Source organism: Vicugna pacos, chromosome 34 (genome assembly GCF_048564905.1).
Source record: "Vicugna pacos chromosome 34, VicPac4, whole genome shotgun sequence".
NCBI lineage: Eukaryota > Metazoa > Chordata > Mammalia > Artiodactyla > Camelidae > Vicugna > Vicugna pacos.
Genome location: NC_133020.1, coordinates 6371945 through 6393256, shown reverse-complemented (window position 1 = coordinate 6393256; position 21312 = coordinate 6371945). Strand labels below are relative to the sequence as shown.

Sequence of the window (21312 nt, the reverse complement as noted above, 5' to 3'; positions counted from 1 at the left end):
TTCCAGATGCTTCGGGTTGCTGAAAACCTAGCCCCATTCTCCCTTCCTCCTCAGGCCCTTTCCTGAGTTCAGTGCCTGATTTTATCTCTCTCTTGATGTCTATTTGCCAGCAACTCATCTGCAACTCAAAAGGCACTCTATTTTTTTGTATACTATATTTTTTATAATTTTTGTATACTATATTTTCAGATGGATATGTCTTTCTTGTCCCTAAATGACTCGAAGTCCACAAGTCACAGCAGAGCTATATATACTGGAGCCACTAAGGCACTACGGGCCACGGGTCAGTCATGGGCCTGAGAGCCCCTGCCTCACCACCTGTCTCCCTAGCTGTCTGAAGATGTGAGGCTTGTTACATTCCTTAACATCAAGAAGCCTTGGGGAGGGTACAGCTCAGTGGCAGAGCACATGCTTAGCATGGACTAGGTCCTGGGTTCAATCCCCGGTATTGCCACTTTAAATGAATGAACGAATAAATAAATCTAATTACCGCCTTTCTACAAAATAAAAAAATTAAAGGAAAAAAATTTTTAATAAGAATTCCTAGGCATCACGTCACCTTACTCCATAAGGCTCTACAAACCCTGCTGCATCCTTTGCCTCTCTGATCTGACCTTCTTCTGAGCTCCTCCACTCTCCCCAGCTCCAGTCATGCCTCCCCCGGTTCCTTACACACGCCAGGTGCACGCCCACCCCAGAGTCTCTGTGCTTGCCCTTCCTTTCACTGAAACCCTTTCCCCCATGTCTCCACATGGCTGGCTCCCTCATCTTCTTCAGTATCAGCCGACATGTCACCTTCTTAGGGACACCTTCCCTGTCCAACCTGTTTGGCATTGCCGTGAACCCGCTCTAGTCTTCCATTATCACTCCCCCGTTTTGTTTTCCAGTATAACGCCACCTTCTAACATGCTGTGTTAATGCACTTACTTATTTTGTTCATTGTTAACGTCTCACCACTAAAACATAAGCTCCATGAAGGCAGAGACTTGTCTGCTTCCTGCCCCTGCCCCGGTCCAGGACGCAGCCCATGGCGAACAGCCCCTGAGACAGAGCAGGCGCCCGGTCATTCTTTGTTTTGAATACCTTGCTTGCAAATAGTCCCACATATTATTTTTCTAGATCATGTAAACAATGACCAAAGTACTTTCTAAATCAAAAAATGGTCTGACATTTGCAAATCACTTCCAGACTTTTGTGCAAGCTGAGACGTTGAGTCTGGGCGTTCTAATGCTGCATTTGTTTATTTTTTTTGGAGAAATGTTGACGATGCAAAGACAATAGAAGAGTAATTTGAAATCAGGATGGCCCTGTAAAGTCTAGAACTAATCATGGCTAAACTGTGCCTGGATAGACAATAGCTAAGTCCCAATAGAAATCCTTTAAACCCTGAAAGGGTGTCTGGTGTAACTGTTTTGACAGCAGAGAGGTTCTTCAGTACTTACATTTCCCAAGACTTTTTTCAGTTCAAATCTTTTTTTTTTAATTTTTTAGTTTAAAATTTTAAATTGATGTATAGTTGATTTACAATGTTGCATTAATTTCTGGTGTACAGCATAGTGATTCAGTTATACATATATAGATTCTTTTTCATTATAGGTTATTGTAAGATATTGACTATAGTTCCCTGTGTTATACACTAGGACCTTGTTGTTTATCTATTTCATACATAGTAGTTTGTATCAATTCAAATTTTAAGTAGTTTACTTAATGTTAGGTCAGTAAATACATAGTTACTTAAGTCACCAACATATATTAATATATTGTCTCCTCTGATGTATGTGTATATATAATGTTATATATATATATTATGTTGTGTGTGTGTATATATATATATATATACATATATAAGATTGAAAATAAATTCCCCTGGGTTTCCATTTAAAGGCCTTAAACTCAAGCAACATTTTATTTTTTAAAACTCAGATCTCTTCAACAGTATCTTTTTCCTTCGTAGTAATGGAAAATAGCTGATTATAGATGATTAGACAGAAGTGAAGTAATTTGGGAAATAGTTCAGAACAGGTATGAGAGTAAAATGGAGGCAGAAACAAAAACAAGAAGAAACCCACATTCTCCAAGCGTCAGGCTGTGAAACGGCCGTCGTTAGCAGTATAGACAGTCACGAGGTAAAGTGATTAACTGGCTGAGCCTGATTAGAAGCCACAGGAGGTCACATGCTGAGACCTAACGACCCTGCACACTGAGCCCAGGACCATGTCAGCCTCGACAGTCTCCATCCTCTTTAATTGTTTCCAGTAATTATTTTTTAACAGTTGTCAGAGATCATTACTCTCGAAGTTCTAAGGCAATCCACTTTCACGAGAAAGAAAATTAAAGCCCAGGACGTAACTGCCACCAAAAGGAATTATTAATACTTAACCAGGGAGGCGGGTGGTGAGGGTACAGCTCAGTGTTAGAGCGCATACTTAGCACACACAAGGTCCTGGTTCAATCTCCAGTGCCTCCATTAGAAAAAAATTCATAAATAGATCTAATTACCCCCCAAAATTAAAAAAAAAATACTTAACTATTGACTCATGATTTGGGGGTGTCTCTGTTCCTTATGAACAAAATCTGTTACATTTGGACGGGTCCTTTGCTAGTGCTCCCAAGTGAGAATCAGTCATGAGATTCAAGACGTAGAAACAAGTGGCTCCTCCTAAAATAAAGAAACAGGAAGTAAAGAGGAAGCTCTCCCATTTTCCATGTCGCTCAGAAAACATACCTTGCCCATCTCGCGTTCTCCCAACTCCCGTCCTCCCAGTGCCTGGCTGGTGACTGTGTTTATGTTCAGCCTCCTCACTTGAAAAGGCACAGGCTGAGGAAACAGCTGTTCACAATTAAATTAATTATCATTTGTCAACAGCGTTCTGGGCTCCGAAGTTCTGTGCTCACGGAAGGGAATGCTGCCAGGCCACCGCGCTCTTTCGAATGCACGTGCACTTACATTACCCGTCCAGTTTGGGAACGCAGCTTTAAGGTTTTCAAAGTAGTGACGACATCTTTGCAAAACTATTGTCACACAACCCACTGATCTTTTCCTCTTAGCTTTAGAGCATTTGCTCTTTGTTTGTCCGAGAATATTTTTTCTCCTTGGACTTTGACGCACCATTTTAAAATGAAAGATAAACAGCAGAGAATAAAGTGGGTATAAGAAGCATCTGTGTGCATAACTGAATCACTATGCTGCACACCAGAAATTAACACAACATTGTCAACTGACTATACGTCAATAAAATATTAATAAAATTAATAAAAACATTTTTCTTCTCCCTAATTCAACAGTATATTCAGATCACTTATGTGTGTAAGGACATTATCCCACTGAAATTTAAAAAAAAAAAGAAAAGAAATATCAGTGTGGTCCTCTAAGAATGAGTTGGATAAGAATGGATGAAGATGAAGTTCTTTGGAAGAAACCCCACAGAATTTATGAATTAGAATTCTAACCATCTAACCCCTTGGTGAAAACATCTCTTTGCTGACATAAATAATTGGAAGCACTGAATAAGACTTGGAGGACCAGGGGCTTTAACTGTACTGAGCAACCTAAAGACTGTTCACACAAACTGAAGTTGAGCCAGGAAGGCGATTAACCTCGAACTTGCCAGGTAATTATTGAGGAAAAAAAAAAAGCAAGTGTGATTGTTACCTCTGTAGTTACTTTTGAATTTTCTTCTGGAATTTTTTTTTTTTAGATTTTTGAAGTTGAGTGTAGAGGAGTTAGATTTAGAAAATATTCATATTTTATTCAATTAGAGTTTTCAATTAAATTCTTTCTAAGTTATTTTTTAGAAATAAATGTGGTCATTAGTATTTTTGGACACTTAAACAAAACCCAACATGTAGAAAAGCAATATGCATGAATATGTTTCTGAAGCATTGCTTATAATAGGAATCACTGGGGAAATGATTTAAATATCCCATAGGTGAATAGATAAGAAGTTACGAGATTTGACCCAATGGCCATTTTAAACAGTTTATGAAGACTATGAAGCCACATGTACTACACTTATGATAAAATTACATAAAATCCAATGATATTATTGAAAACTAAAAGAAGAAAAAAAAACAGGTTATAAAGATTGAGGTACTCCTTTCAAGCGTACCATTTCTAGAGCTTTCAAAATCTTTATATGGCTCTAACTGTATCCTTTTATTCAAAGTAATACATTAGGTTTATTTTTATACCAAAGAGACATTGTGAAAATCTTGCTGATAAAATCTAAAGGAAACCAGAAAGTTTAGGTTTTTTTAAAAAAACTATTTGAGTTTAAGTAAAAACTGGATCAGCAAAGCTGCTTTTGAGTTTCCTGCTCCACCCCCCATTTGTTCAACATTTTAAGGTTTTAAATCTGCCTATAATGTGTAATTTATTTTTTGTAACACTATCCTGTATTTTTTCTAATCTCTCCTTTTTAAACAGGCAGTAAAAAAAAAAAAGCAAATAACCCTCAGCTAGCAAAGAAACACTGGATAATGACCGACATTCACAGTATTGTTTTTTGTTTTTTTTTTAGCTGCAAAAGAACTAGCAAAAACTCCATTTGGCAATTTCAAAGAGGATTTACCTATATTAATAAAATGTTCCTAACATAAGTCAAGTGTAAACTGTAATACTTCCTTCAAGGACTTCATTTCTGAAACTCGTGGCAATTACAAATTTTGAAGAGGTGTATAGTCTTTAGTTGCCACTGAACAAAAGTGTTACATCTAAGATGGAGTGGATAAATTCATAAAATTTAAAAATGAAGCATTTGTAAAGATGTGGAAAAATGAAAACCTTGTTCTATGGGGCTATGGAAGGGAACTAGAAATATGAAAATCACTTTTTAGGTTTTTGTGAATAGCTTAAATTCAGAACTAAAGCCTTTCCTATGTCTTTACTTTTGCACCATTAAACTATCCTGCTTTTTCTTTGGGGGATACAGGGCCATCGACATCCTCTCACCCTGAGCCGCAGTCCTAGTTGAATACGGAACTCAATGAACGAGTGTTTGTGAAGTTTCTGTGGTCCTAGTAGCATACTGTATTCTAATTCATGCTTCTCTGATTTCAGTGTGCACACTGACCACCGAGGAATAGAATTAAAATGTGGATTCTAATTCAGTCGGCCTAGGGTGGATTCTAAGATGATGGATTTCTAATTAGTTCCCAGGTGATTCAGTGCAACTGCTCTAGAGACTAAGCTTTGACCAGGACTACTCCAGAGCACCAAAAGGCGAAGTCGCATGGCTTTGTGACAGTGAAATACAACAGATAATTGACAGGAGTGAACCCTCGGGCACCTGGCCAGATATAAATAAAGCAGCTGCAGCTGAGTTCTAGCCTACTCCTGGTGTTGGGGGCCAATGTTACCTGAGGATAAAAGGAAAGCTTCAAGTGTCTAGTTCAGTGGCTGGTAAGTGCTTAGCAACTTTCCCTTCTTCTTTCTATAAAAGTTGTTACCAAATGAAGCTGTTAGGGAACATGACCAAAAACATTTCAGCATCTTACAGCCATAAAAATCAGACAAGGAGTAGAGAACGGGCCAATGGTTATAATGTAGCATGCAGAAGACATTACTTAATAAATTTGAAATCAGTGTTGCTTTCGGAGGAAGATGATTGACTTTATGTCACAACAACAAAAAAAAGATGCAAAGAGTAACTTTCCATTAGAGAAGAAACAGGGGAGTCAACTATGGAGGTGAGGGGTGGGTGGAGAGTGAGAAATGGACTAGGAAGCTAAGGAAATGGGGCTCAGAAGGAAGGTGGACGGAGCAACATGCCCTTTTGTGGGGAGCATTCGTGAGAAGTTCCCTGAAGTGGGGTGATATTGTGATTTATAAGAAGAAATAGGTATTTGCTTCCTGTTCCTGGTACAGAGCTCCACAGACCCTTGGAAATTCCTGTGATGAGAGCAAAGGTGTTTTTTGCTATGTTAATAATTGACTTCTAGAAAACATTTAAGGATGGTGGCTGGTTGCCAGGGGAGTCAACCTTGTGATTAGAGGGTTGACATTTCATTCCACCCCCCTGACCTCCAAGGAGGGAAGAAGGCTGAATCAATCACTATCAGCCAATGATTTAATTAATTATGCCTCTCTAATGAAGCCTCTGTAAAATGCCAGAACGATGGGTTTTGGAGAGCTTCTGGTTGTTGAACATATAGAGGTTCAGGAAGAGTGTCTGGGGGGAGGGCATGGAAGCTCTGAGCCACTTCCCTGTACCTGGCTCTCTGCATCTTTTTCATCTGGCCGTTCCTGAGTTTCATCCTTTTAAAATAAAGCAGTCATCTAGTAAGGAAAATGTTTCTCTGAGTTCTGTGAGCCACTCTAGCACACTAATCTACCCAAGGAGGGCGCCACTGGAAACTCCAGCCCATGGCCAGTCTGTCAGAAGCACAGGTGACAACCTGAACCTGGGATGGACGTCGAAGCGGTGGGGGCAGGGGCAATGATGTAGGACTGAGCCCTTAACCTGTGGGATCGGATGCTATTTTCAAGCAGAAACTGTCAGAACTGAGCTGAATTGTTGGATGCCCAGCTGGTGTCTGAGCATCGTTTGGTGTAGGGGGAGAAACCCACATTTTGTAACGGAGTGCAGAGGCTTACATGGGATGCCTGAAAGACTTCAGAACAGAGATGTCAGACATTCAATTCTAAGTTACCTGCTGTGCTGTGGGCTCTGTGACACAAGACCTCTCTCCTGCCCCGACGCCACGTGTGCTGGCCACATACAGCTTTGGGTAGGAAGTTCTCTGGGGTTTGGAGGAGTCTGGTGGCGTCCAGCCTGACGGCAGTGTTTGGCCTGAGGGAAAGAACAGCACATGTAGAAGGCAGGACGGGAAGAGCCCAGATCAAACTCAGCAGCAGGGTATTAGTGACCAGGGAAATAACCCTCTAGACAATCAGGATATTGGAGAGATTGGTGGGGGTGGGTTTGACATGAAGGGGGCAGGGTAACAAGTCCTTGAGAACATTTAGGGAGTTAACAATTTACATAAAAATCAGGTGCTAATGGAGGCAATAATGGGAAAATAAATAAGAAGGGAGAGACAAATCAACGAGAAGACAACACACCTTTGATTCCACTTGAGACTTCCAGCTTTAGGGGAGGACAAGCCACTGCGGGATCTCGAGCTGCCACGCGTCTGATATTTTCACTGCAGCAAAACTAATAGGGCAGGTTTCAAAAAGCATATTGGTCAATCCTATTAGAACATTTTGTTTTCAAAAGTCTTTTTAAAATTAGAATATCTCCCCATTGCCTGTGAAGTTTCTACCTGAAAATTTTAAAACATCGGTTTAAAATGGCTCCAGCCAGCTTTTCGATTTAGGTTCACACCTCCAATCTCTGCTGTTCATGGGGTATCTTCCTCACTTCCTGAGACAGATCCTTGAACATGGCAATTTCCCTCTAGTGTATTTTCATAATGAAGGTTGGACCATATGACATTTATTAACCAGGAAGCATGAATTACACTGTACAGATTGATGTTGCCTGAGCACCGAATTTCTGGGCAGGGTAGGGGGAGCCATCACACTGACCATGGCTGCCTTCCTTGAGGGTTCGTGTGCTTTGTTCTAGCAGCGGATGATGGAGGGGAGAAGCATTTTAAGAAGCCTATGCTGACAGCAAAGACAGACCTTTCCTCTGAAGCCAGAGCTCCATATAACCAAACACCGTATCTGCTCAATGAGCTTTGGCTTTTGTAACCGTACATGTGTAGCTAGAAATGCTCTACTCCATAGCTTTTTTTTCTCTCTCTCATATTGAAAAAAAATTTTTTTAATAAAACAAGTCTTATAAAAAGCAAATTTGGAAAAGTTGAGGTTTCTGAGAAAAATAACCACCATATTATAGTGGAATAGATTCTACCTTGGATTTCACTAGCCAATGGGCTGCCAGATGCCAAAGGAGAAGCTGGAATTACTACTTCTCTTCTGTAACATATGGGAGCAAGTTCAAACACTTGGCCCCAGAACACAAAGCTCATGGTTTGGCTCAATCTACTTTTTTCTAGTCTCATCAACTCGTTCCTTCTTTCATTCCATATCCTATGCACACCAATATGAACGACCATTTCCCCAAACCACTCAGTGCCTTCCATTTATTTCCCACACGGGTTGACCCATTGGCTTGAAGCATCTTCACTTGTCCCTTAGAATCAGCTCCATGGCACCTGTCTGGAATTCTTAATTCTCCAAAGGACACACAAGATTTGATATTTAGCCTTACTGCTGTACTTCCTTGATTATTTTATTACAAAACTATCTTTCCCACTGGTCTATGATTCCCATAAAAGCAGGAATCACGCATCTTTAAAAATTCCATTGCTTGGCATATATAATAGATGCTCAAAAACACTGGTGGCTAAGAACGCATGATAGGTGTCTTTACCTATTTTTCTATTGGGTTATTTTCTGGTTTCTTAGAAATTGATAGGAATTCTTTTTATATTAGAGATGTTAACCCTTTGCCTGCTTAATTTGATGCAACGTGTTCCTCCATCTTTTTTTGGTACAAGAAATAAAATTCTTTTTTGATTCAAAAAAAAAAGAATGCATGATAGGGAAAAATAAGCTTGCAAAATACAAGTTCAACAGACAACTACAAGCCTTTCAAGATATATCTACAGCTTAACCGCATAGATTTTAGTGATTTAAGAGGGGAAAATGTTGAGGGATTCCTGAAAGGTGATGCAAAATATTAAGAGGTAATTTATAGTCTCTATAGCCAGTTATGGCTTCAGGGAAGTTTTCTGATTTCAGATTTCTCTTGCTTCACTGAAATGCACAACTTACCCCAAATAAAGGTAAGGTCACAATTTCTTGCCTGTTTTGCTGTGATTCTTTGAAACATCAGGATGCAGTGGGTTCACCAATTGAGACTGGGGATGTACTTAATTTTCCTAGATTGGGGCAGACGTGGTCCAGTTGAGATTAAAAGGGCAAAATCAAGTTGAAAATTGTGTTTTTTCTTGGTGATTTACACGTATTGGTGGTTTTAAAATAAGGCCCCCTATAGAGAAGAGGGGTCAATGTCCCCTCACCTTGAGTGTACACTCTCTAGGCACTTGACTAGTAAAACATGTCAGAGTCATCTTCTGCCTCCAGATCTTAAGAAATTGGTAACTTCCACTTCCTGTTTCTTAGGACACTCACTCTTGGAACCTAGATAACTGGTGTGAGGAAGCCCAAGCTGCCTTGTGGAGAGGCCAACTTGGACATGAATGTGTGGTCAGCACCAATTTGCCTGCCATGTGAATGAGCCATCTTGAGAATAGGTGTCTTCCCCACTCCATACCCCTCCCTGAGTTCCTTGTGGCTCCCGTTCTCAGCAGAGCGAGAAGTATGAGACACGAGCTTGAAAATCATTTCCTGTGTATCTCTGCTCATGGTTACTATGTTCGTCTTTCTAGACTTATATTAATTATCAGTTAACTAATATAAAATGTAATATGTAATGCAGACAGAAGGCAGAGTAGAGGGTTATTACTCACCTTTGCAATCTGTTGATAGTAAGGCAAAATCTGGCTGCCTGGCAATCATATTGGCCTCTTTCTCAGGACCACGACACAGACACAAACACAACCTATTTAGAACAGACAATTCTGCTTTCAAGCAATTTCAAAAGCTTTACATTTCTCATACTAGGGTAAAAATATAAACAACAGGCTGGTAATTTCATGGCATTCAACATACTGAAACTGTCTTTAGTCTAAGAACAGTAAAATATTAGGAAAATAAAACTCCTCTAAAAACAAAATTTCTGCTTGCATCTGGTTTGTTTTGTAATGTATTCCGAAGAATATGACTATGTTATGAATATGCCTATAGAGATAGATTTCCAGTCCGTATTTTTGTAAACATAGATAATTGGTTAGTAACCATTTATATAAATCTAAGCACAAAGCTGTATTGTTACCACACATTTTAAAACTTACTCTGATGGCTGGATTCTAACGCCTCCTCTACTTGGACTTGGGGTTAGGTGCCAAGAGTAGAAGTTTACCCCCTAAAAGAACTCTAGCCCTGATGCTGAGCTGAAAATTTGGATTCCTCTACAAAGCTCACTGGCAATTAACCAAAAACACTTCATCATCAGTACAGTGTTTATCCTTTCACAATTTCTTTCACTATTTCATGCCAAAATCATAAAGTGTGTATGTGTGTATGTGTATATGTGTGAGAGAGGAAGAGAAAAAGCGTTGGGGTAGGGCTGAAAATATTCATCTATTCTGGGGAGTCGTCAACGGTAGGTACAGCTTTGGGTTTATTTTCATTGTAATTCATGTAGTTCATCCATCTGTAGATGAATTTGTTTCCCTAAACAATGAATATTATTTAACAATGCCCATTATTCAGATGCTTTATGAAATAACCCTCATTAATTCCTGTAAGGGGATCACAAACAGAGCACTGCCTCCAACTTGCGGAGGCAATAATGAAGGGGCAGATTTCTGGGACCTCAAGACCAAAGCTCACTGCTATCCAAGGCTGCTGGAGCCCCAACGATCAATCTTATAATGTTCATTCAAGAAATTTAGGAAAACGAAATGCTCCAAACCCACATTCTTTCTTTGTAATCCCTGAATAGTCTTGCCTGAGTATTAACACTTAGGCAGTTAATGATTTATACCGGCAGAGGTGGGTCTGTCTTCCCCTTCCATAACCGTTCAGAGAGAGTCCCCGAGCAGGAAGACAGTCGAGGCATTGTGCTGGAACTCTCCATGGTGATGTCACTGACAAGGAATCTCCTACGCTGAGCATTTATTTCTCTTTTTCTTGCAAGGGCAAAAGGTTATACACTTCCTAAGAGTGCGCGTCACAAAAATAAGCAATACTTGAATGTACCACACTTTTGACCACCCAGAGAGGACATGCTCTTACAGAAGAGCTCAGAGGAGATCTAGTCATTGATGAAGTGTCAATGAATCAGAGGTGGGCAGATGAAATTCTCCTGAAGCTGCACAATCTTCAAATATAACGAAGATGATTTGAGCTGCAATATGTTTTGGATTAGGGAGCCTCTGCTCGTACGTGGGAAATAATTGGAAACACCTGAGCCTCATATGCTGTTTCTTTCATGTGCTTCCATCACAAATCTTTGAGGGAAGGAGGTCGGGAGGCAAGCCTGCACGGGTGAGATAGCTTGTTGGCTTTGGTTCCCAGAACCCTTTTGGTTGTATGTTTATACTCCCAATGTGAACATGAGCATCACAAATGGCAGCAGCTGGAAGAAATTATGAACCATGGAATAAGTTAACTTTTATTGTACCCTCTCAGATGCTCTTGCAGTCTCCTCACGGCACCATGACGACACAGTTTCTATAGTAACATGGAACAGATAGAAGAGCCTACACGATCGAGCCAGCATGTAATTCAAAGATCACACTTAATGGTTCAAAGTGGCAGGAGGTGTGACTGACAGTTATCTGAAAATGAACACGTCTACTCCTGGGTGTCCAGAGGCTCGAGAAAATAATGTGATCGGTGTGGCCTGGTGACTAGAAAATATTTATGCTGCATCATTATGCAGGAGTTCATGTGAATCTTCTTTGTATCAAACCAAAAAGTACATTACTTTGTCAAGCAATGTCAGTCTTCTCAGACGCTTTAGACTGGCGTATGCCTTTTGTTTTCCATCTTGGAAATACTGATCAGAATTTATTAGTTTTGTTTGTTTATCATTGTAACTATTAAAAAAATTTTTTTTTGGTTTTGTTTTTTTGAGGGGAGGAGGTAATTAGGTTTATTTATTTATTTATTTATGTTTAATGGAGGTACTGGCCATCTAACCGATGACCTTGTGCGTGCTAAGCACGTGCCCTACCACTGAGCTTTACCCAACCCCCTTTTTTTAAACATTTTTTTCTGGGGGGCTTATTTATTGATTTATATATTTATTTTTAATGAAGGTACTAGAGATTGAACCCAGGACCTCATGCATGCTAAGCACGCACTCTACCACAGAGCTATACCCTCCCCCACACTTTAACTATTTTTAAGTAGCATTAAGTACATTCACAATATTGTGCAACCGTCATCACTATTTCTGGAGCTTTTTCATCATCCTGAGCAGAGATTCTGTACCCACTGAACAGCAACTCCTCATTCTCCCCTTGCCCTTGCCCCTGGTAAACTCTTCTGTGCTGTCCATTTCTGTGAAATTGCCTAGTCTATGTGCCTCAGACAAATGGGATCAGAATATTTGTCCTTTTGAGTCTGGCTTATTTCACTTAGCATAATATTTTCAAGATTTATCCATCTTAAACCATATATTAGAATTTTATTTCTTTAATGGATGAATAATATTATTATACATATATATGAGATTTTATAAATCCATTCATCTGTTGGTGGACACCTGGGATGTTTTCACCTTTTGGCTATTATGAATAATGTTGCTGTAAATGTTGGTATATAAGTATATGTTTGAGTCCCTTGGTACATGACTTTCTAAAAATAAGGTATTTTTAGCCCTTGATATTTGGATATAATAAAACCAACGTCAATGGTGACCACTAATGGATTTTTGGGTTATTTTACGTTCCTTTATTTTTCAAACAGAGTATAATGGGGAAAAATCCTCACTTTCCTTGCCCATCCTCACATTCCAAGACTGTATATACCTCATCTCCCTGAATATGTCATATAAATAAACATAAATTAAATGAAATTAAGCTGGGCTACAAGGTATAGACAGGATTTGTTCTGAGACCGAAACAACCATACCTTCTGACTGTAAAGTGGGTCAGCATTAAACATGAACATAGTCACTAGGTTTTCAACTTCTACACTCTTGATAGGTACAGAATAAGATTGCTAAAGAATAATAAGTGAGTTTTTTTAGAAAGGTAGCTTCATCAGATTATTTAATTAAAACGTTCTTGGCATTCCCTGTCCATGAGATTTTGTACCGAGTATCACACGGTGGAAGAGGGGATGATTTTGGCTGAATCTGAGAGAAGTGCAGGCAGGTTTAAAAAACCCCCAACTAGCCACTCTGTAGAAACTTCATCCGTTACTTCCAATCATTAGGAAGGCAAATTAATGCCTGCTTTAAGGAGACAGATTCTAAGCGTAGAGAATCAGATACACCATGTGATTCAGAATTCCTGAAACATGTGCTTTTTGGAAAACGCATCTGCAGAAACGGCAGACATTGTAGACAGACCTAACAGCTGGGCAGGGTATAAAAGCCTGAAGTCAGTGCTTAAGAAACTTAATGAAAACTGGGATGGTTTTGCTCTTGAACAATGTTTTTCTTCTTAGCAGCCTAGAAAAACAAATGTTTTAACTTGTCCACAAACTCCATCTCCTTCTTTAAGAAACAGTTACAGTAAAGTCCCGAGGAATGATCTTTCCTAAGAGAAGCCACGTTCTTCTTTGCTGCCGGCTTCCCGTCCTGCATGGAAGGCAGGCTGTGTCACGTCAGGCATCCTTGTGTGGTTCTCTAGACTTGGATGTTATCGTCCTGAGCAAAAGATAAAATGGCAACGCACGGTGAAATGTAACACAGACTGTAGGTAAGCTGAAACTGTCATAGCAAAATAAAGCAGAGATGATCAGAGTCTTTCCTTCACACTAGACTTAAGGCCAGGAAACAGCAGTTCCAGAACATACTCACGGGTGGAGGACAATAACAGGAGGGAGGAAATTATTCTCTGGTGCCTCACCTTTTGCCAGGATGAAAGGATTACTCATTTTTTTCCTCCTTCTAACTCAGCTTTGTGATGTGTGTGCTCATTGAGGTTCCTGTTCTAATGCTGATTTATGATGTGCAAGGTTCTTTGACTCCTAAGCAACTTAGCTATTTCCCTAGCTGGTCACGGATGCTGTTTATTTCTGGCCTTAAATATGAAGATCAAAATTATTCTGAGACAATCAGCTTAATGAGTCATTGCTAAATGTTCACACTCTTCAGATCCTTCTTGGTGGTACTTGAGTAGAACCTAATTATCTTTTCCATTAAACATCTCAGATGTGCCGCAGATTTAATATACACCAGGTAACACACACAAAAATATAACAAAGAAGAGAAAGTTTTGTTTCTCTGTGTGCAACTGCTTGAGTTTTTTTCGGGGAGTCCTAGCAGGAGACTTCTCAGCCTGAGATGTTTATGTCCTCCTCTGTGGAAATGGAGCTGGAGACATCCGCACAGACAATTGGTTTCCTTTAAGCTACGGAATACCGCTGACCCACCATGGTGGAGAGTCTAGATCGCAGGTCTTTTTACTCCTCCTGTACAACCTAACCGTCACACACTTAGGTGAGGTTGGGAAGATAGAGGATTCCAGGGTGGCTGACCGACTTCAAAGGGAGGAGGTTATGGGAAACAAACATTCATGAAATTTCAACCGACTAAAGAACTTTGGAAACAGACCACTTTCAGGGCTGAGAGGAGAAAAAGATTAGAACATGGATGAAAGGAATATACAACAAAATATAGATAGAAAACACTGACATCAAAAAATTTAATCATTAGACTTTCAAAACTCCTTTAGCAAGGTTTCATATTAAAGAGGATTAAATATTAGTCCTCCTGGCATTATGCTAAGTGAAATAAGACAGAGAAGGACAAATACTGTATGATATCACTTGCAAGTAGAATCTAAAAAATAAAACAAACTAGTGAATAAAACAAAAAAGAAGCTGCCTCACAGATGTAGAAAACAAACTAGTGGTTACCACTAGAAGGGTTGGGAGGGGCAATGTAGGGGTAGAGGATTGAGGTACAAACTATTACATATAAAATAAGCTACAAAGATACATTGTACAGCACAGGAAATACAGCCAATATTTTATAATCACTATAAATGGAGTAGAACCTTTAAAAATTGTGAATCACTATTATTGTACACCTGTAACTTATATAACATTGTACAGCAACTATATTTCAATTAAAAACAAACTAAACAATTAAAAAAATTAGTCCTCCTTTTCTGTGCTGTTAAATACTGACTCTTCACTCATAAAAACTGGCTCCAAGAGGAGAAATTGCTACTGGAAAGTTCCTGCCAGGGTCCGAGAAATACACTCCATGTTTGAGTTGTCCAGTCTGGACCACTCAGAACAGTGGGTGATGTGTGAACGCAGCTCGGCGCACGGAAGGACTCCATCACCAGGACTTCACTAGGAGTGCCCAGTGCAATACACAGGCGTGCCTTGTAAGTACAGGAGCTTTTGCCAGTTGTGAACTCAACATCCCATGTCTGCAATTTTGGTGCTGCCTTCTCTGGTCCTAAGCAATTTCACACCCTTGAGGACAGTGCTGGTGATATGCAAGTCCCACTTCTGCCCCTGCACCTTTCCCCCTCTTTCTTCTCTGCCCTAGATTCCTCAGTGTGTCCTAGCAAGTCTGGGAGTTCCTATGGCAGGTGGCAGACACGAAGGGAAATTGCTTGGCTTTTCCAGAGTTCTTTACTTTAACCTGTGGGAAGTTGTTTCTGCAGCCTTCTGTGGCATCACCCATCTGCACTGCCCATTAGTCAGACAGCAGAAGGTCTCACATATTCCTTGCAAAGTTCTGACCAAAGAGGGCATTTGAGAGCTGTGACTCCAAGCGTGACTGCATGGATTTATTCACTGGTAGCTTAGAAACGTGATTAACGTAAAAATGCAATTAGGAGTCAAAGACTCTTGAAATTAAACTCTGATGTGCTGTGTTTGTACCAATAATTGACACTCTGAAGTTAGCAATTTTGAAGATAGGACTTGAATCTTTTTGGGTGTATGGAGAGGTCCTAAGATTCTCATGGTACCCAACTCCTTTTTTTCATGAATGAAAACGTCTTTTTCTAGTCCTACTCCTAAATGTGTGCTGTTTTTGCCTTTCCAACAAGTTGAGGGGGTCAATAAGGCAAAGATAATCTTAATGCTTGATTGGCAGAGAGGTGTGGCAAAGCACTGGCATTAGGCTCAGATTCTAGTCTTAACTCTGCCACGTACTATCTAAGTGACTTTGGGTGAGTCACTGAATCTCACTGAGCTGAAGTTTCTTCAGCCATAAAACAGAAATGATACCAGCACTGCCTACCTCATAGGCTCAAACAAGATAATGTGAAAATCATGAAATGCTGTATGAGTGCATAACAATACGAGTCACCAAGGAGTGGTCATGAGTACCAGTGAGCACTGCACGATGGCTTTGTCTCTGAACAGCTCTCCATGAACCGACTCTCCAGGCTCAGGAGCTGACTGCAATATTGAAGGAAAGGCTCCAGAAATATTCTGAGAGCCATTGATGGACCATTCTAAAGATGTCCACCTGATGGGGGGTAGAGGCTCTGAGAAGACAGAAGGAAGGGATCTCAAGAAGCCTAGAACTTTTCAAAACAGTGTGGGTTAAAAACAAAACAAAACAAAACAAAACAAAACAAAAACCAACCACACACAATCAGAAGTACCGAAGAATCTCCCACAGAGAGGCTCAGTGAACAAATTCGTGACCGTGGTAGTCAAGCAAAATAATGACTGAGGAAGACCAACAAAAACTAAAACTTTTTGCCAAAATTATGTTATTCAATATCCTATGAGAGGATCCAGAACATCTTTTTCCCAACCAAAACCAACAGTAACGAAAAATCCTCATTTTTGTATGTAATAAAATGTCCCCCTTTCCAGCTTGTCTGCATGTTCAGTACTGAGTAGAAGTCCCTTCTGGCTACAGGAAGTGAAGGGTACTTGAATTGTAGACATGCTGGTTGCTAATGCCTGTGACAGGTTTCAGATCCCATCCTTTGCATTTCAGGGACACCCTGCTCAGGGCTATGCCAACTGGAAGAAACGGATCCTGGTGTAGATAAAACTCTGCAGAGATTATATCAGTGGGAGCCAAGGCTGGATTCTCCAGCTGTTTGCAATAAAATAAACCTTTAGTTTAATCTTGGCCCTGTGGTTGATTACCAGCTGAATTTTGGTAACTTGTCCTTATAGATTTCTGTTTCTTTCATCCTAAAATGAAGTGGTTAGAATAAATCCCTTTACAGTCCCAGTGTCCTGTAAGAAGTGTCTGAGAAGAAGGCTTCTCAGAACAACAGGAAGGCACAGCCATCACATTTTTAAGCAGTTGGAAGCTTGAGGATAATGATGTTGTAGAAAGGAAGAGAGTGGACTTGTAAAAGAGCAGGTCACCTCCAGAAAAACAGAAGATGATGACTAGGGAAAATCTAGGAAAGAAAAACCAAGAGAAATTGGAAAGCTGAGCAATCAGAAAAAACTTGAAAGATTGGTATACAGATGTGGGAGCTGGGGGGACCACGAAAGGCCAGCACGCTGGGTAGAGGAGTAAAGTTAAGTGATTGCCGCCAGCAGAGTCCAGAATACTAACAAGTTACGAATCAGGCGGCTGTAGTTTTATTCTTAAATCAAGGAATGGATCTAAAGCCTAGTCAGAAAAAAGAGCAAGACATGGAGACAGCCTGGGTGTCCATCAACAGGTGACTGGATAAAGAAGATGTGCTATATTTATACAATGGAATACTACTCAGCCATAAAAACTGACAACATAACGCCATTTGCAGCAACATGGATGCTCCTGGAGAATGTCATTCTAAGTGAAATAAACCAGAAAGAGAAAGAAAAATACCATATGAGATCGCTCATATGTGGAATCTAAAAACAAACAAACAAACAAAAAAACAAATACAAAACAGAAACAGACTCATAGACATAGAATACAAACTTGTGGTTGCTAAGGGGGTCGGGGGTGGGAAGGGATAGACTGGGATTTCAAAATGCAGAATAGATAAACAAGATTATACTGTACAGCACAGGGAAATATACACAAGATCTTATGGTAGCTCACAGAGGAAAAAATGTGACAATGAATATATGCATATGTTCATGTATAACTGAAAAATTGTGCTCTACACTGGAATTTGACACAACATTGTAAAATGATTATAAATCAATAAAAGATGTTTAAAAAAAAAGAGCAAGAAGACATATAAGTAGATAAGTTATTGGACTAGGGCAGTGAAGGATGTCAACGAGAAAAGGATTCTGACCAAAAGGATTCCCTGACCAAAATTCGCCTCGTCACCAGGTCTTTGGGGAAGAGTTTAAACACAACCACTTACAAAACAGAAAGCCGTTGAGACCTTCTTCCTCAATTACTTAGATGTTGATATCATCACGAAAAACATGAGGCAATGCCGGAAGATTGGCAGAGGCCAGAGTTCCTAATTTTCCCCTTCATCACGGCTCAGAAGATACACAACTACCAAACTTCTGAAGTCTCTTTAAACAGAATGATTTCTGCTAAATTATTAATAACCTGTTGCTCATAGGAATTGAAAGGTATTAGCATGGTTGCAGAACAGTGTTTTTAGTATTTGAAGTGACTCTGGATTTCAGTCACTCTTAACCACCAAGGACAGGGCAAGGATATTAGGCAAAAAGTAAAGATGTGGTATTTCCTTGTTTCCCATTCTTAGAAGGTTTATCATACAACACAGAAGACAAAAACGGATGGCTCCAAAAGCAATAAAAATATTTAACAGAATATTAATCATTACAGAATATATGAGAATAATCCATGTTCTGATGGCTCTTAAAGACGTAGCTACAAATTATTTTAGTCATTATTTTTCTGCAAAGAAGGCAAATTTGCAATACTACTACTTACCTTTAAAAGTCGAATTGACTGCTTATTATTTCGTAACTCAGACATCTTGTTTTTTCTTGGTCTCTGCAAACCCAAAAAAGCAGGGGTTAAGGGGATTGGGCAGGATTCACCAATATTCCAAGCATTAATTTCTCACTCTGAAACAAACCTTGGAACAAACTAACAACAAAAGGATTATCTTTCATTTGAAAGAAATCTAAGGTTTAAGAACAGTGTTTAACGGTAACTTGAACCAAGGCGTTTTAATACTACTTGGAAAGTATTATTTGATTATTAAGGCCAAGTTTTCAATGACTCATTTTAAAAGGAAGCATGCATTTCAAGATACAATTAATCAAAACTTGGAGAGGAGAAATGTCTGGAAGATATATTTTTTAAAACTGAGGTTGCAGAATAATTTTACCAGCCTGTAAAATTCCTCAAGTGCTTTCTACAGTTGTGGCAGCCGTAATGATGAGGTAGTTAGAGGAGGGAGGTACAGGAATAAGGCTGCACCAAGAGGGACGTACAAGGAGGTTGTGTGGACAGAAGCTGATGCTGCCTGGCCCACCAGTTTGGCCGACTCCACCCTGGTGATGAAAGAGGTGACTGTTGGCCTCCTCCCTGAGTTCCATGCACTTAGGCATGGACTGAAAGTCACTTGGTTTAAATGTAATTTGTTTAATTAAAAAAAAAACAGTGTATCAAATGGAAATAGTGCTGGAACAGACGATCCCAATTACAAATCACTTTTAGCTCAGAGATAAGATTTTTTTTTATTCCTGTAAAATAAAAGAGAGGAAAGAAAGACAATATTCTAGGTCCAGGCAACAGTGAGCTCCTCTGGAAAAAACCACTGCAGGAAAGCTCCTCCGTCATACCTCACTCTCCTTCTCTGTGAGCTCAGGAGGACTATCAGGTTAAATTATTAGTATTTGATTGCAAAAACAAAAACAAAAACAAAAACAAAAACAACCCCCAACATCCAGAAGCTGGATGTGAAATTGTGATCTGCAAGGAAGATTAACAAAAACATAGGGTGTTTCTGCTGAGACACAGTGATTCTCTTGGCTGCTAGCAGGTTTCTAAATCCAGTGAATCGGGATCTGTTCTGATGAGAGTGTGCACTTTCTGAATAGTGAGTTATGGACCTGGAATATAAACAGGCTTCTAACATACTTTCCTTACCACAGGCGGTGCTTTAGCTCGAAGAACAATCTAGTCATCACTTCTCATCTTCTGGAGCAATGTGTTGGCATGAAACACATCTTGTAAATATTTTATGTGTGTCCTTCCAGACTGACTAGCCTGGGGATGAAGGTTTTAAACTGCACCCTGAAAGCTTGTTCTTCAGCTAAGTACTGTAGCTTAGAGCTAGAAAACACTTATAGAAAATTTCCGCCTGTAATTTCTTGAGATTCAACGCTAGGATTGTCAGCGGTAGTGGTGTTTGTTTCAACTCCAGTACGCGATGGTAGTTTCTTGGGTTATTTGAGCCTGGAATGTTTAGCACCTAGTAACTTCAATCTGAATACTGTGACTTCCTAAAATAGTAATTTTTTTTCACTTGTGTGAAGAAATGGATCATTAATGACGTATTTCCATAAATGAGATTACAATCTTTCATAACTCAAGGGCAATTAATTTAAAATACTTCTGTTTTGTAATGTTGAAATGTTTTGAAATAAAAGATCTAGTCATGAAGTTACCCAATCACCCTGTCATTAGAACTAGTATCTTGGAATTCTTTATATGGTCATTAAAAAACCTTTATTTCAGCTGTAAGAAGAGACACATAAATGGTTCTCACTTGTCTATTTTCTTAAAAAAAAAAAACGAAAGTCCTACAGAAGTGTGATATTGCAATCTGAATTTTCTGAAAGCAAGCAACAGAAGAGAAAAAGCATTACTTTTGAATATGATGTAATATAATTTTTCTTTATAAAAGAGCTCTTGCTTTTTTTGATGCTATTATTTGATAACAAAAAATGAACAGAAACGCTTGGCATTTTGTAGTGTTCCTTCAAGTAATTATTTTTCACTCAGTCTGATTCTAAGAGGTCCAAGTAATTGGCTTCTGTATATCACAGGATAGTCAGAGTTTTTGTTTAAAAATTTCTATATATCAATTCATACAATTTCTAGTTATACTGTTTAATATATATATCAGTATAAACATAACTATACATAGCAGTATTATTTATATATATATAATATGTATTATATTTATTATATTATATATGATATATATATAATATTAACTAAAAATCTGGCCAGTCATACAGAAGTGATGTTCAACATTGCAAATTCTTAATCTGCTAAATGTAAACAATGCAATGCAGGTCTAGACACGAGTAAACAGAACAAATACTCATATGAAGGATGCAGAAAGTAAATTTACTTCAAACTTGTGTTTTTTTCCCTTTGTTACCATTGTGGATTGGAAGTATACTCTTATTGGAAAAAAACACTTTGATCTCAGGACAGATAAGCTGGATCTATTGAACTGTAATGAGTCAGACCCACAGTCTAACGAAAGTAAAATTCCATAAATGTGACCTTAACATAGAGCTTACACTGACGAGATTTTAACTGTTTCATTCCTGCATAATGTTATCTATGTTCTCGTTTCATTTGTTTTCCAGCAGATTGACTTTTAAAAGTGTGGCTTTGCAACCGTCAGAAACAAAGGAACACTATCACTGTGATTACTATA

The 21312-nt window shown here is 39.2% G+C and overlaps 1 protein-coding gene across 13 annotated transcripts in view; it reads right to left on the bottom strand.

Annotated features, from left to right (window-relative positions):
• LMNTD1 (lamin tail domain containing 1) overlaps positions 1-21312 on the bottom strand; it is a 344922-nt gene that overhangs the window by 19569 nt on the left and 304041 nt on the right. For 11 of the 13 annotated variants that reach the window (XM_072954580.1, XM_072954582.1, XM_072954578.1 and 8 more), the window contains 5 exons: positions 18618-18680; positions 9487-9578; positions 7064-7157; positions 6652-6791; positions 2529-2659 (listed from right to left, as the gene is read on the bottom strand). In XM_072954580.1, coding sequence (XP_072810681.1) covers positions 9549-9578; positions 18618-18680 — 93 coding nt within the window. In that variant the 3' untranslated portion in view covers positions 2529-2659; positions 6652-6791; positions 7064-7157; positions 9487-9548. Of the gene's footprint in view, positions 1-2528; positions 2660-6651; positions 6792-7063; positions 7158-9486; positions 9579-12844; positions 13464-18617; positions 18681-21312 lie in introns of those variants that run through there. The other 2 variants (XM_072954574.1, XM_072954575.1) reach the window with 2 other exon arrangements.